The sequence below is a fragment of the Protomyctophum bolini genome, assembly GCF_963924005.1.
Source record: "Protomyctophum bolini genome assembly, chromosome: 12".
Classification (NCBI taxonomy): domain Eukaryota; kingdom Metazoa; phylum Chordata; class Actinopteri; order Myctophiformes; family Myctophidae; genus Protomyctophum; species Protomyctophum bolini.
This window is the reverse complement of record NC_137873.1, coordinates 41,892,413-41,907,946: the sequence shown is the minus strand read 5'-3', so window position 1 is coordinate 41,907,946 and position 15,534 is coordinate 41,892,413. Positions and strand designations below refer to the sequence as shown.

At 45.5% G+C, this 15,534-nt stretch overlaps 1 protein-coding gene across 1 annotated transcript in view; it reads left to right on the top strand.

Annotated features, from left to right (window-relative positions):
- Window positions 1-7,515: 7,515 nt before the first annotated feature.
- LOC308326298 (voltage-dependent L-type calcium channel subunit beta-3-like) overlaps window positions 7,516-15,534 on the top strand; it is a gene marked incomplete at its 3' end in the record, with an annotated part of 25,708 nt that continues 17,689 nt past the window's right edge. Inside the window, exon 1 of the mRNA XM_080779104.1 lies at window positions 7,516-7,624. Coding sequence (XP_080635230.1) covers window positions 7,607-7,624 — 18 coding nt within the window. The 5' untranslated portion in view covers window positions 7,516-7,606. The remainder of the gene's footprint in view (window positions 7,625-15,534) is intronic.

The window sequence follows — 15,534 nt, the reverse complement described above, 5'->3', positions numbered from 1 at the left end:
AAACACTTTACTGATGAGAGGACCCTCCAGATAGAGCAGCGTGGAGAGAGAGAGAGTGAGTGAGTGAGTGAGTAACTGAGCTAGTGAATGAGAGAGTGAGTTTCAGGGAGTCAGATTGGATCATTGGACAGAACCATGAGAGAGCAGAGAGAGACACAGAGAGGGAACATGACAAGCACTTTGTGCTTTGAGCCCTGCATGCAAAGGGCTTTCCACTAGGGGGGGGGGAGGGGGCAATAAACGGAGAATGGGTGGGTGGGAGAGTGGGGGTCCGACTGGGACTGAAGTCTGGAGTGCATGGTCGGGGGGAGGGGGAGGGGGAGGGGAGGGGGGGGGGTGGTGTTGGATGATTGTAATTAAACACAAGACAGAAGCTGAAGTCCCCCCTTCACGTCGCCCACCTAGGTGAGCTCTCTCTCTCTCTCTCTCTCTCTCTCTCTCTCTCTCTCTCTCTCTCACTCACTCACTCACTCACACACACACACACACACACACACACACACACACATTTCAATTTCAATTCAAAGGGCTTTATTGGCATGAGAAAACATACGTTTACATTGCCAAAGCAGAAAGAACAATATACAGCAATACAATCAAAACAAAAATTATGTACATTTGAAGGTCAGAAATAGAATCTTCAATAGATCAACTTCTATGTACCAAGATCACTCGATGCAGGTATAGTGCAGGAATATACACAATGATTAGTCTTTACACACACACACACACACACACCTGGCTGTCACACTCCTCAACGTGAGCGTGTGTGTGTGTGTGTGTCTGTCTGTGTGTTTGTGCGCGTGTCCGTGTCTGTTTTGGAGAGAGAGAGAGAGAGATTAATCAGATTCAGGATAAGTGAGGATGTGATCAGTGACCATCGTTTCTTGTTCCATCCTGCAGAAGTGAGCGTTGCTGTGAGACGTCGTCAACATGGGGACCAGCATCAGCTGCCACTCTGTGTGCGACGCCGTCTTCTCCTTCCACAGTGGAGGACAGAAACTCTGCCCGGGACTGAACTTGTTGTGAGACGAACAAGTCCTGGCCCGGCTGGGACCCTGTGCCAACCCCCCCCCCCCCAAAAAAAAGGACCTTGGAGACTGTGAGTGTGGGAAGGGGTTAACCTGTTTTTAGTGGGGTGGGGGGGGGGGGGGTGTCTGGTGTAGCAGTCTCCGAACACAGTGGGATCCCGCTGGTGGAGGGGTCAGGTGGACTATCTGTGTGTACGTGCCATGTGAAGCTGACCGTTCCAGAGAGACCCTCCTCTGCTCCCCGTCCCACCCCACCCGACTGAGACTCCCTCTGGGCTGGGCATGTCCCCTCCTCCTCCTGCCCCTGCCCCTCCTGGCTGGATGTCTTGATGTATTGCTGTGGGCTGGGAGGACATTGGCGGAGAGTGCAGTCCACCTACGTAAGTACTGACCATCACAACACACGCTGCAGTGTCGCTCATGGCATTTATTTATTTATTTATTTCTGTCCATTCACTTTATTTTATTTCCTTAATTGTTCCATGGAGGCGACTATGAGTGAGCCGGTATACAAAAAGCCTAACGTGTATTCTGGTTGTGCACCTAATCCTAATACAACAGTATGACAGAGAACCATTTAACCCATTCTGAACGGGAACCCATTTCTGGTGTTAGCATCATGTTGTGCTTTAGCTATTGAAAAACAGCAGATCTACAAGCTCATAGCGCGCCACCGAGTGGCGCGCTACGAGCTTGTAGGTCTGCTATTTTTTGAAAAATCGAAGAACGACTGACATTTTTTAGAATCTGATCTCAGGTCAGAATGGGTTAATCAGACCAGCGTGTGTCCTAGTGGAAACCTCGTATGAATCTGATCTCAGGTCAGAATGGGTTAAGTTATGTCAAACTGTATACTCTTGAATTCAGGCCTGTCTTTGGCACGTCATTGTATAAAGCCAGCGCTGGATACAAGTTGTTGCGTGTCTTGCCGTGTACTGTAAGTAACCATCATTCTGTCGCCTGCTATAGTTTGACGTTAAGGTATGCATGCACACGTGCAGCGCTGATGGACGCTGTGTTGCTGTCACTCAGCTGATATACTGTACTATGTATACTGTATAGTGTGTCAAAACCCTCATGAGTTAACAGCCCTATAGCCATTCTGTAGAGACGGCGACCTGCAAGAGAGCTGGTGCCCACAGGGTATTAATTCACCCCTGGAGTTGTTCAAAGTCAGCCCAGTGGTGTGTGTGTGTGTGTGTGTGTGTGGCTCTTAGAGGACGCAGTAGTCAACACGGTCTGCCGGTCTGGCTCGACAGAGCTACAGGTATACCGTATACGTGTGAGGAGAAGGAGGTACAGCACGCGGGGGACAGCTATAAGACCGTACAGTTATCTTTATTACAAAGCAGGTTTGACTGTATGTCCTCTCAATGACATACATGGGCATTGGGCAGGGTGACTCACAGTCCTGCTCCTGGCCTCGTATCTCTCCATCTTTCCCTTGTGTCTCTCACTTCATCCCACTCGCTTTCATTCACCTTTTCTCCTATATATTCTGTTCCTCCCTTCCCCTCTCTCTCTCTCTCTCTCTCTCTCTCTCTACATAGCTATCTCTACTGTAGCTTTAACCTTTCATATCAACCTCCCCCTTTACCCCCTCTCCGCTCAACCACCTGGTAGGTTCCTGCAGTCAGCAGTGCTCTAGTCTATAGTCTCTTAGTCTTCGCCCTGCGTTAGAGATGCTGACTGCAGAGGACCCTGTCGTACAGCCTCACATTCCAACCGAAAATAGGCTTTACTGTACTCTCTTTCAATAGCTCAATGGTGCAGAGTCACACAGATTAAAACATATACCACTGCATGGTACTGTATATGTATGCCAAAGTCAGCAACAAGCAAGGAAAGAAGCTTAATTAACAGAGCACAGAGATGATGACTCTCAAAGCAATGACACATCAAGAATTATGCAGCCCCTGCATATCGCTGATGTTTTGTTCCCCTGCTTCTTCTTTGCCGTACATCATCATTTGTGTTTTGCTGCCATGGCACCTCTCCCGTGGCACATGGACATCCTAGCCCTGTATACAGCTTATTGCATTCTTGCAAGGATCACACAATTTAGTATCACAACTCACACATGATCCAGTCATAAACACGGATAATGCAAAGCTCAAAATGCTTTTAAGCACGGTCCTTCCGATGTTGCCCTTTGCTGGCACAGCCAGGACAGAGTTCACCCTCTTTGCTGGCACAGCCAGGACAGAGTTCAAGTGCTTGCGGGAATCTATTCTAAGAGGAAGCTCCCGAGATCCTGCTGATGGTGTTTGCATAAAACCTTTGCTGCTCAGCCAGCAGGTGAACCAATTAGGTCAGGTCAAACAGGCGGTACATGGAAGGATGGCATGGCGAATTGCTGCACAGCAGTGTCCAAATCTATGTGGTGTTGTTTTTTTTAACTTGGTGCTCTGGTGTCCCTTTGAGTGAGTGAGTGAGTGAGTGAGTGAGTGTTTTAACTGTATTCTGCCTATGAAAGGCGCGTCAACTTTCTGCAACACTGCAAGTTCAAGTAAAATCTGGCTAATCTGGTATACTTCAGATTAGTGTAGTGTAGCAAATATGACATGTGACATCAAATGCTTGGTGAGCAGATCACTGCTCTAGAAGGGAAAGTAGAGATGTTAACAATGGAGGCTAGCTGGCTCAGGCCGCCATTTGAAACAACCTCAGCTGTGCGTTCCTGTACTGTCTGGTACACACCTGACCTGCTGCACACCTGAACCCGAGCAGTGTGGAAAGTACCCTAAATTAGATGGACTCATTGAAGTGACGCTTTCCAAGGGAACAGGCATGCGGTGGCTGCAGTCAGGAGGTGGAGCGTCCCACATGGGAACCGGAAGGTTCCAGGCTTTTGTGTCATCACACATGTGATGAGGTCAGCACATTTGGGCAAGTGGCTATGGCAGAATTTAGGCCAAGGAGTGTTTTTCATGTAAAACTAAAATGCTTGGAATGGATTCAGAATCATCCCTCCTCCCCAAATGTATTCCCCCACCCTGCAGCTATACCCTCTCAGACTCCACCCCATTACCACGCACGCACGCACGCACGCACGCACACACGCACACACACACGCACGCACGCACACTCTCCCATGTCTCTCAAACCTCTTCTCTCCCCCAGCTGTTGGGAGGGCATTATTGTCTGCTCATTGGTGCCATTATAGCCGTGTCTGGGAGGAAAAGCATTAGCCAGATGTTTGGTTGCATATTCATTCATGCTGGGTTTAAATGAGTTTTCATTCCTCAGCCAGGAGGGGTGCAGGGAGCTGGGTACAGTATGATATCTGATGCTGACAGTATAAGGAACAGCTGGGCCTGACATTAAGGCTTGTCCTGTTGTCCGGGACAACTAATACTGTACGTCTTTCCGGACAAGTACATTCAAAATGTACCTGTCGGTGTCGCTCCTTTCAGCCAACAACATTGTTTAGCTTTTCCTCGTGGAAAATGTGGCGATATTTTACTCAACACTTTTACGGCCAGAACTTTATTTGACTCCTAATCTTAGGAATTAAACGCGTTTAAAAATGCAGACGAGGACAGTCTGTAACCATGAGAGGATATAGGAACAATCGATGGCTGTGTATTTGGAATAATATGAAATGTATCTAAGATCAGACATTCTATATAGAGCTATTATGTAAACTGAGAATATTCATCATGTATTCACCAAAACCAAACTTGGAGTTAGTTGATTTAAAATGTATTTGTGTGTGCTCGTGTGTGCTCTGGACAAGTCACGTTTGTGCCCGGACAAGTGAATGGGATCAAGTACAAAAGGTTAATGTCAAGCCCTGAGGAAAGATGAAGAGATCTTTCTCCATATTATTCCATTTACGACATTGTCCTTCTGTTTAGTGTTTTCTATTCTCTATTCGGTTTCCTTTCTCTCCACCTGCTCCTCCACCTCCTTCTCCTCGTCTTATTTTCCCCTTGGATGACATGCAGGCTGTCAACATCTCAGTTCTGCAGACCATAGCACTGACACTGAAGATCACGCTAAGCATAAAATAGAATCCCTGACAAGAGCACATGACGAGCCGACGGATGTTGCGCGTGATCCTAAGAGTCGTGGATTTGCCAAGATACACGCTGCTTACTCCTCAGAATAACCACAAGGATGCAGGATTATTATGCCACAGATTGGCTTTCATCCAGATGCAGCTGCTGTAGTGTTCTTCCTTGTGTGTGTGCTCGTGCGTGTGTGTGACATGTGTTTAGCACGATTTTTGGAGTGTGCGTGGAGTGTTCCCTTTTCTGCATATCTTCGTCAAAATGTCTTTCTTTTCCTTGGAGGCCATGCATGCTGCAGGCTCTCAGATCTGCAGACTATATAGCACCGACACTGAAGAGTGAAGACTCACTGACGTTAAGCATAAAATAGAATCCCTGACACAGCACATGACGAGCCGATGATAGATGTTGCTTGTGATCATAAGAGTCCTGGATTTGTCAAGATAATATAACACGCTGTTTACTCCTCAGAATAACCACAAGGATGAAGGATTATTATGCCACAGATTGGCTATCTTTCATCCAGATGCAGCTGCTGTGTTATAGTGTTCTTCCTACTGTGTGTGTGTGTGTGTGTGTGTGTGTGTGGCATAGTGGTCAAAGACACTGGGCTGTTCCATTGGCAATGTGTGTGCGCGTGCGTCTCTGTGTGTGGGTGTGCGCGTTTGTGTGGGCGTGTGTGTTCCCATTACTCCAGTCGTCTGTCCGAACCAGTGAGGATATATAGCTTCACAACACCTATCTCCTTTCTGTCATCATGTCCTACATGGGCCAGGGCTTCATTACTAGCCCTGTGCATTTTATTTCCCCTGTTTTCTGTTATCACGTAAGGGCCCTATATAGCTTAGATTGTTAACTGTCTGGGCTGCATGTCGCAGTGTGATGGATTATATAACTCAATAAATACATATTCTATCTGTGTAGCCTCGGAAACCCAGACGTTTACTGTGTGGACGTGCACACAGATAGGCCTACAGTATATGCACTATGCATGCAACAAGGCTATACGTTTTGTTGTAGCCTACTTTTAATTTATTCATAAAAAAAAAATCAAATTAATTTAGTTTTAATTCATTTTTGAGCAGGTTAGCTAGTTACAAGCCTACTAGTTCTGATTTATTTTGAAAAATGCTAGTTAGTTTGTATTAGTAGTTTGTTCAAGCGCAGGATTGAAAAGGTTAAGTATTGTGAAATAAAAAACTATTGTGAAATAAATCATTATACATTTTGGGATTTAAAACTGTATTCAGTTACAGATGAAGAACCACCAACCACAAACGGAAACTATATAAGGGTATATTGTCTATCATTTATTGTAGTTTTGTAAACTCAGGTCAAGGCTGTATACTAGTTGGAATTTGGAAATGTGTTATAAAGTGAACTCTGGACGGAGGCTTATAGCCCCCCCTAAACCAAGATGCATTTGCCCCCCTAATATCTGTCTGCTAGAATGTCCTAAATTAACTTAATTAAGCAGTCACCATCTCTGTGACTGTGTGACATGTTGTTCTTTCAAAATTAGTATAGAGATCGACTACTATACAATAAAATAAATCTGTATACAAGATAATTTCAGATTTCAGAGAGGGAGGGAAATACTAAATGAACTGTTACCTACATTTAAAAAAATCGCGGGGGCGAGTCGTTTGGTATTCCTCTAAATTAGCCAGCACCCCATAGCATGGGGTGCTGGCTAATTTATTTTTTCTGGAGCCGTGAATTGTGCAAATCATGTTGAGTAAAACATGGCAACAGCTGTAGTCTTAAAGAGGAAAAAATAAAATAAATACATAATAATAATAATAACTGCTGGGCTCTTTCATTCATTTGCTACTTAAGAACCAAACAGTTTGTGGCAGCCTTGTTGCATGCACTCACTACAGACTACACTACACTAATCTGTTGTCACACGTGACACAACATTTGCCAACGCTGGCCGTCAGTCAGCAGCAATGAGAAATGCCTTGACTTTGCAGACTTCCGTGTTTAACAGCAGTAGTAGGCAAAGCATGGATTATTTACGCGAGCCATTTGGACACCTATTTGGATAGTAGCAGGTAGTGTAGTTCAGTCAGTGGTCCGGCCAGGTCAGTCAGTGAGCGGGCGTGCCGTGCAGAGCAACAGATGCCCCGGTGGTGTCGAGACTCAGACGTAAAGCCGTTAATGCCCCGAGGGCTCGGGAAAAGGTTACCTACACATTACAGACTTCAGACTTCAAGTGCAGCCACGCCACGCCACTCGTGTGTGTGTATCGCCTCAACTTTTACGCACGCAAGAAGAACCAAGAAGACGTCGACTTTTTTCTTCTTCTTTACCCCGGTTGGAGCGCTTCTTTTGGGGGTTTTTCGGACAAATACTAGCCAGGCTTAAACCTGACGAATGCTACGAGAATAAGTGAAAGCCACTCGCATTATCACGGCACCCTGCTGGTCCTGAGGTCCCTCTCACTGTAGCCAGCTAGGGGGGGGCGGGGGAATCATCACGCTTTTATAGGCACCTATACCGCTACTAGAACCGTATGGTGGAACAACTAAAAGGCAGAAGACCTTCGTTAACGCCATGCCACCCAAGAAAAAGGTAAAAAAAAAAAGAATATTCCACACACACTGTGTGTCTATGTGCGTGCGTTCGTGACTGTGTGAGCACAGGAAGGATATGGGGAAGGGGAATATGCACCATCTGTTGCGTTGAGCGTTAATCCCTGTGTGAGGCCTTCCGCGTCGCTGCACTGATGAAGGGCGCTGGCATGGCACTCTGTGTGTGTGTGTGTGTGTGTGTGTGTGTGTGTGAGAGAGAGAGAGAGAGAGAGAGAGAGAGACGTGTGTGTGCACGTGCACTGCAGTGCACTGCAGGAGAGATGGATGGAGATTGGAGAGATGCATATATTCTCCACACATGCATACATGTGTCATGTCATGCCACCAGTGTGACGCTTGTTCAGGGGCAGGGGGCATGCCACATATGATCTCGGTGGATAATTTGAAGAAGCACATGCTATGGTAATGGTTGCATAACAAACAGGCAGTAAGGAATTGTATGATAGGCTACACAGTAGTGTATACAGGGCTATTATTTGATTATCCATTGCATCGAAAGGGACTGATTGTATATTGTGAGTTTTGATTGATTGAAATATGTATTAACAGTGTGCAGAATTACAGTACATTTCAAGCACAAACTCAATACAAAGACTGTTAACTGTGAGTGAGTGGACGACCCAATTAAGCATTGCACTTGTATACAAGAGGGTCCACCATGTTCAATATATCAAAACATTTAGAGACGTACAAATAGAGTATATAGTCAAAGAACAGAACGGGAATTCATCATAAGGGACGGTATAAAGTGAAAATAAACAGGAAAAAGGCCAGTTTCGATTTGCAGCCGTCCGTAGGTGCCCTTTGAGAGCGGTTTTGAAGGAGTCAAGGGATTCGCATGTCTTAATGACTGTTGGTGGGTCGTTCCACATTTTGGTGGCATAGGAGCGAAAATAATTTAGTCCCTTGTTTTTTGCCGAATCTGTGTTGTACATTGTTCGTTGCACTTCCTCTGGTCAGTCTGGTGTTGTGGGTGTGGACTTCGTTAACGTTAATTAAGGAAGTATTTAGACAGGTACATGGGTATCTTGGTGGTGTATCGAATCTTGTGCACCAGACCCATTGCACGATGCTGTACTTGCTGTACAAGAAGCCATTCCAGCCTGCCAAAGTGGGCAGGGGTGAGGTGGGTTCGGGGGGTGAGGCCAAGTAGGAGCCTGACCAGTTTGTTTTGGGAAGTCTGGAGCCTATATGCAGCATATATTCTGCATAATATACTTGCCATATATGCACGCACCACAGGGGGTGCACGCACCACAGGGGGTGCACGCACCACAGGGGGTGCACGCACCACAGAGGGGGTGCACGCACCACAGAGGGGGTGCACGCACCACAGGGGGGGTGCACGCACCACAGAGGGGGTGCACGGCACGCACCACAGTTTGGGAACCCTGTAACATATTAAGTGGTGGGATGCCGCTAGAGGAGATGTATTGGAATAGTCCGCAAATAGCCAGAGCTAACGTGAGACCTTTCTGGCCTACATGGGAGGGTTGCAACTCAGATTTGCGCGCAGCCTGATTGGTTCACCGATCTGTCCGTCAGCCCCGGTCCCCCCCCCCAGTGCAGCACTGTTATTGTGTCGACCAGAAGCAGAAACCACTGGTTGCTGGAGTAAACCATTCTAACGGACTGTCAAAGTTATTTCCGCAGAGTCGGCACACTTTGGTTTTTTTCTTAGACGGTGTGGTGGGTTCTTCAGCCATTCTCCTCATTTTCCTCGCATAGCCTCGTTTGAAGTTCCACTGGTACTGATTTCCTCACGGTGTTATTTTGAGGTGTGAACACACCGCTCAGAGCCCTGAGGGGTGCACACCGCTCAGAGCCCTGAGGGGTGCACACACCGCTCAGAGCCCTGAGGGGTGCACACCGCTCAGAGCCCTGAGGGGTGCACAGCGCTCAGAGCCCTGAGGGGTGCACACCGCTCAGAGCCCTGAGGGGTGCACACCGCTCAGAGCCCTGAGGGGTGCACACCGCTCAGAGCCCTGAGGGGTGCACACCGCTCAGAGCCCTGAGGGGTGCACAGCGCTCAGAGCCCTGAGGGGTGCACAGCGCTCAGAGCCCTGAGGGGTGCACACCGCTCAGAGCCCTGAGGGGTGCACACCGCTCAGAGCCCTGAGGGGTGCACACCGCTCAGAGCCCTGAGGGGTGCACACCGCTCAGAGCCCTGAGGGCTGCACACCGCTCAGAGCCCTAAGGGGTGCACACCGCTCAGAGCCCTGAGGGGTGCACACCGCTCAGAGCCCTGAGGGGTGCACAGTACCGCTCAGAGCCCTGAGGGGTGCACACCGCTCAGAGCCCTGCCGTCACATCATTTGGAGCGACGCCTACACGGAAGGGTTGACTCCCACTTTTAGGCCAGTGCAGCCCATGCGTAAATCCAGGCTTTCGAAATGAAAGCCTGGGTATCGAGGCTATAGGCAGCACATAAACGAACGTTAAATGCCAACCTTTTCCTGTATATGGTATAATTTATCATTTATGGCATAAAATCAATAATTCATTCCCCGCAATATTGACCGTTCATTCTTTCTGGAAATAAAGGAATGAAGTCCATGTCAGTAATCATCAGTAGCAGTAAAACAATATCATTGAAAAAAAAACAAATACAAAAGGGTGTGATGTGTAAAATGTGTGCTTATCCAATTGGAACAAGTCGTCCTCTAGGTATATTCCATAGATAGACCTGCTAGTAAACTAGCAGGTCTATATCTGACTGAGAGAAGGTATTGTGGATATAATGCCCCAGTAATGACCATTAAGAGGCTTTTCCTATTCCGGGTAACAACTTAAGCAATGAGGCAGTACTGTCTGTCTGGAGCGTATACCTCACAGCTCAACTATACTAAACTAAAAACTACTGTGCAATTCATGTTTTACCAAATCAATGTTTAAATTAAGTAATCTCAGGTAAACATTGACCCTATACCTAAGGTCCATCTTTGTCCTTTTGTAGACAAATTAGCAAAGCTAATGGTGTATAAAAAAATGCCAAGGTTATTCATAAACTGGACATGCTATACATTACATACTAATGTACAGTGGTGGAAAGTAACCAAGTACATTTACTTAACCCATTTAGACCTAAGAACTGATTCTACAAAATGTCTTCCACATCATGACAGTTTTCTGAAAAACCTATGTTTCTATGTCAGTGGTGCTCAACCTTTCTCATGTCAAGGACCCCGTGTGTGATTTCTTTCTACGTCCGAGCATAGACATGGTAACGCCCCGCCTGCCTCTGATTGGCCTATACCGACACTGCCGACGTCTTGCCTGTCCTCTGAGATGCAAGGCTACTCCGTGGTGGGAAATAATAATAAGAGAATGGCAACACGCGACAGTAACTTGTAACTTTCATTTTTATAGAAGAGCTCCCGACCGGATCATACGGACTTTTGAAACAGAGACCAGGCTTTCCTCCGAGGTGGTGGAAAGCCTGGTGAGTGGTGAGGCGAGGTTACATGCTGGATAGTCTGCCGCGAGGTTTTCTTTTTGCAGATCAATTATTCAATCAAAGCAAACGGCACAAACAATATTAGTTTGCCTCTTCTACAACAATTAAAGTTACAAGTTACTGTCACGTGTTGCCATTCTCTTGTACTTTACTATTACTATTATTTCCCACCACGGTAATAGCGTTGGCAGTGTCGGTAGGGCCAATCAGAGGCAGGCGGGGCGAGCATGTCTATGCTCGGACGTAGAAATAAATCATGCTGTTTTAGTCCTGCTACATCTGCACTGCACATATAACCTGTATCTACTGTATGATAGGAGCCAGGCATGTAAAGCTTTCATGACATTCATTTTCCTTTATTTTTATTTTTATTTTTTTCTTTTAGGTTTTCTGAGCCCAAAAAAACCCCCCTGCACTTTGAACATTCAGTGGATTCTCTGTTGGCTGGGATTTATTCTGTGTCTGTGTGAAGCCTTTTGAGTTGCAAAACAGGCAAAATATCTGCTGGCAAATCCCATTGTCATACATGGGATTTGCAGGCTGTGACATCACAGTCAGCAGGAAAATCAGAGCACGAAAACCCCAGACCACAGAACATCTAGTGAATGTTAAAAGTGTAATTGAGCTCAGAAAACATAAAGAAAAAAAGAAAAAATACCAAAAACTTTTTTTTTAAATGTAACAATCCCTTTAAAGCAATACAGATAAGCCAATGCTGTGTGCCATTGTAGGGTAGAGTAAAGTACCGTACTATCACTATCTGATACAGTACTATCACTGTCTTTCTCTATTAAATCCCAGATTGACACATGCTATCTTAATCTCCTTACAGAGAGAGAGAGAGGGGGGAGGGAGAGAGAGAGAGAGAGAGGTTCATTTGAGTGTGAGTATTAGGATCAGGACACACTAGCCTGCTCTTTGACTCTTCCTAATGATTCTTTCTCTTCCTCTTTCATCTATTTTGTGTTGGATCATTAGCTCTCTCTCTCTCTCTACATGAACGGATTGACTAAAGTGTGCCTTGATCACAGACACAAAATAAACCCATTTTCCTTCTACCGTACGTCTGGGTATCTCTCTAGGCCTTTCTTTGCCCTTGAATCGGAAAGAATGACCAAAACCCAAAAAATGATATTCTATAGGGGAATACGAATACATGTCCTGTACTAGTTAGCAATGCATGCCACTTTTAATCTGCCATTTGGATTTTAAGGGTTTTCGGCTTGAAGCCCAGACACTGTGGCCCGCCATGCCAAAGTCAACTTCAGGCTGCCAGCCCAGCCGTAGGCTGTCTGATCCATGTCGGTCGATGATACGATGGGGGGGGGATTATGCGAACTAAGTCCTAAGGTGGGGTGTTAAAGAAAGAAAAAGAAAAAAAAAATGTTAGGGTTAGGGATCACTCTTGAAGATTTGTGCCGCATTTTCACATTTAAAAAAAATTAATAGCAGACCTACAAGCTTGTAGCACGCCTACTCGGTGGCACGCTATGAGCTTGTAGATCTGCTATTTTCTAATAGCTAAAAGTATAACATAACGCCTAGTTAAAACACCAAAAGGGGTTCCTGCTCAGAATGGGTTAAGTATCAGTACTGAAATGTAGAAATACTCTGTATAAGTAAAAGTCCGTAATTCTAAATTAACTTGAGTAAAAAGTACAAGTGAGTACTGGTTTCAAAATGTACTAAAAGTCCCAAAAGGAGAAAGTACCCGCGCTGATGATTTGACACGTTTTTCAAATGTATAGGCCTACAAATCCTTTGAAATTAGCAGCTCTAGTACAAACTGACAATGCGTCACAAAACCACGACACATCGTGAGCTTGTAGAAATCAGCGAAATTTAGGGCTGAAGTGGGTAATCTACAAAGTAAGTAGTTCTAACGTTTTTAAATAATTGTAGTGGAGTCAAAAATATTTGTCTGTGAGATGTAAGTCTCAATGGTGTAAACCAGATTGATGCAGTATGTGAACACCTTGCCAAAGTGCCAGCATCCCGCTGAGGGCCAGGCAGGAAATAAGTCTCCATTTTTTTAGCGACCACGCTCCACAGCCCAGGGCGCGTTCAAAGTCTCAAAGTGGTGTTTTCAGGGAAGCAGTCGATTTTCTGATGGATGATCCTGTCTCCTCTCGCCTGCAGCAAGATTCTATCGAGCATGTTTATTCAGGGATGGTAGTAAATTCCACTTTTACATGAGGATAACACTATCACAGAGACACCGACACCTGCAGGAAAAATCATTAGGCTGATAAACTGAAAAGAGATGCGTTGAAAATAATGTCCATAATGATGAGAATCCACCATCTCCATCACCGAGCCAGGAAAACATATTGTACCTTTACTCCACTACGATTATATGAACACTTACTTACACAGTTACTTAATTTGTAGTTTGGGATTATTATTACAAAACACTAACCACTTCAGCCCTACATGATATATTTTGGCCATTTGAAAATAGCAGATCTCAGTACAAGCACATGCAGATCGGTTACAATTTTTAAATGGGATGTTGCACCATGAGTACTTTTTTACTTTGGGTTATTTAAGCATAGTTTGATACCATGCCAATCAATACTTGAGTTTTGTACTTTTTTAAATAATCACGTAGATTTTTTTTACTTAGTAACCTACTTCTTCCGTCACCGCCTGTGATCTGATCACCACTAAGATGAAAGTTCTTACAAACCACTGCCTAACTAACACGTCTACTCTCAGACAGAGTAAACAATTGCCTTTAACTGGTTTTCATGCAGTTCTCTCTCTCCAAATCCCTCGGATTGGAGGGCAGGCTCCACCCGTCAAAAACAATAGAAGCATTATCAATGCGTCAATCATGACTACGCGCTGAATGCAAATTCACCGGACAATCACTGCGGCACACATTCACACAAAGTGGTCTGAGACAAATCCAACATTACCCAGACTTAAGTCAATTAGGGTCCTGCCCGCATACAGTTGCATGTCCTGATCCTACTGAGCCAGAATGTTGTTGCGTACTATATACAATATACATACAATGCATAGCCTTTGGAAATGGGTAATGCACTCTCTCTGATGCTGGCCTTCGGTCTGGCGGAGACGACGATGATGCAGAATGCATTCAAAGCGTGCCAAAAGCTGTTCAATCATTCTATGAAAGAAACTAAAACTTAAGGGACCAGCATGATATAGGATTAGTCCTCTCTGTCTTTTTTGCACTCCATACGGGAGGCTACTCACAGGCTTACGGATTAAGCTCTTTTTGGCATGCACCAGCTAAAAAAAAAGAATGTCGAAGTTACACTAACAAGTAACAAACAGGAGAAGTGTTGGCTGAGGTGCTGACACAGCCGCAGTGTGAAGGCAAACCGCAGCAATAATCGCAACTTCTCCGCCCATTCGCATCGAGTCTACTGAAGTATTATAGGTGAGAATGTGACCTTAGTTCAGTCAGACAACTCACAAATAGATTTAACCAATATTTATTATGGAATGAGTGTGCATATGATATTTGACTTGGCGTTCGGCTCTGCTGCATTTTCTCCCTGCCCATCAGCGAATGACGTGTGGGACTTGCGCGCACACACACACACACACACACACACACACACACACACACACACACACCCTTTGCGAGCGGTTTTGAAGGAGTCAAGGGATTCTTTTGTGGGATTTTGGTGGCATAGGAGCAAAATTAATTTAGTCCCTTTGTGGGTTGCACATGGTTTGTTGAGCTCCCTCTGGTGTTGTGGGTGTGGACTTTGTTGACATTAAGGAAGTATTTAGACGGGTACATCAGGCAGGGTATCTTTGTGGTGTATCGAATCTCGTGGACCAGACCCATTGCATGATGCTGTACTCTGTCATCAACCCCTATAAGACATTCCAGCCTGTCGAAGTAGGCAGGGGTGAGGTGGGTTCTGGGAGTGTCAGAGGCCATTCAGGCCACACATCACAGAGTCACGGACTTTGGTATAGATCACCATTTGTGGCAAATTATTTAAACAAATTGTTTTTGTAGGTTGTTAGTGTAGATTGTTTGCTGGCTCTTCTACGAGTCATTCTACGAGTCATTCTCTCCTACATAATGCTCAGCTTTCCCCCATTGCCTTTGAATGACCAGCCATGTTAGGCGAGTGTCGTGCTGTAGTAATAATAAACTTTATTATTATTATTATTATTATTATTAGTACTACTAGTAGTACAGTCAGGGTGCCGAGCGAGCGCTGCCAAGCAGACCTCATTTTACTCGTGTTCTTTTCTATAGAGCGCCGCAGTCCCCGCCCCCTTTCAGAAAAGCGAGTGGCCCAGGAAGTGAAAGCCCCATGCATTCTGCCATCGGCACTTTTAATATAATTTATTTAAAGACGGTTACGCCGCGGACAAAGCCAATTCGGATCGTGACGAATCATGACAATGAACACAATATTTTGGGACGATCAAATCATTAG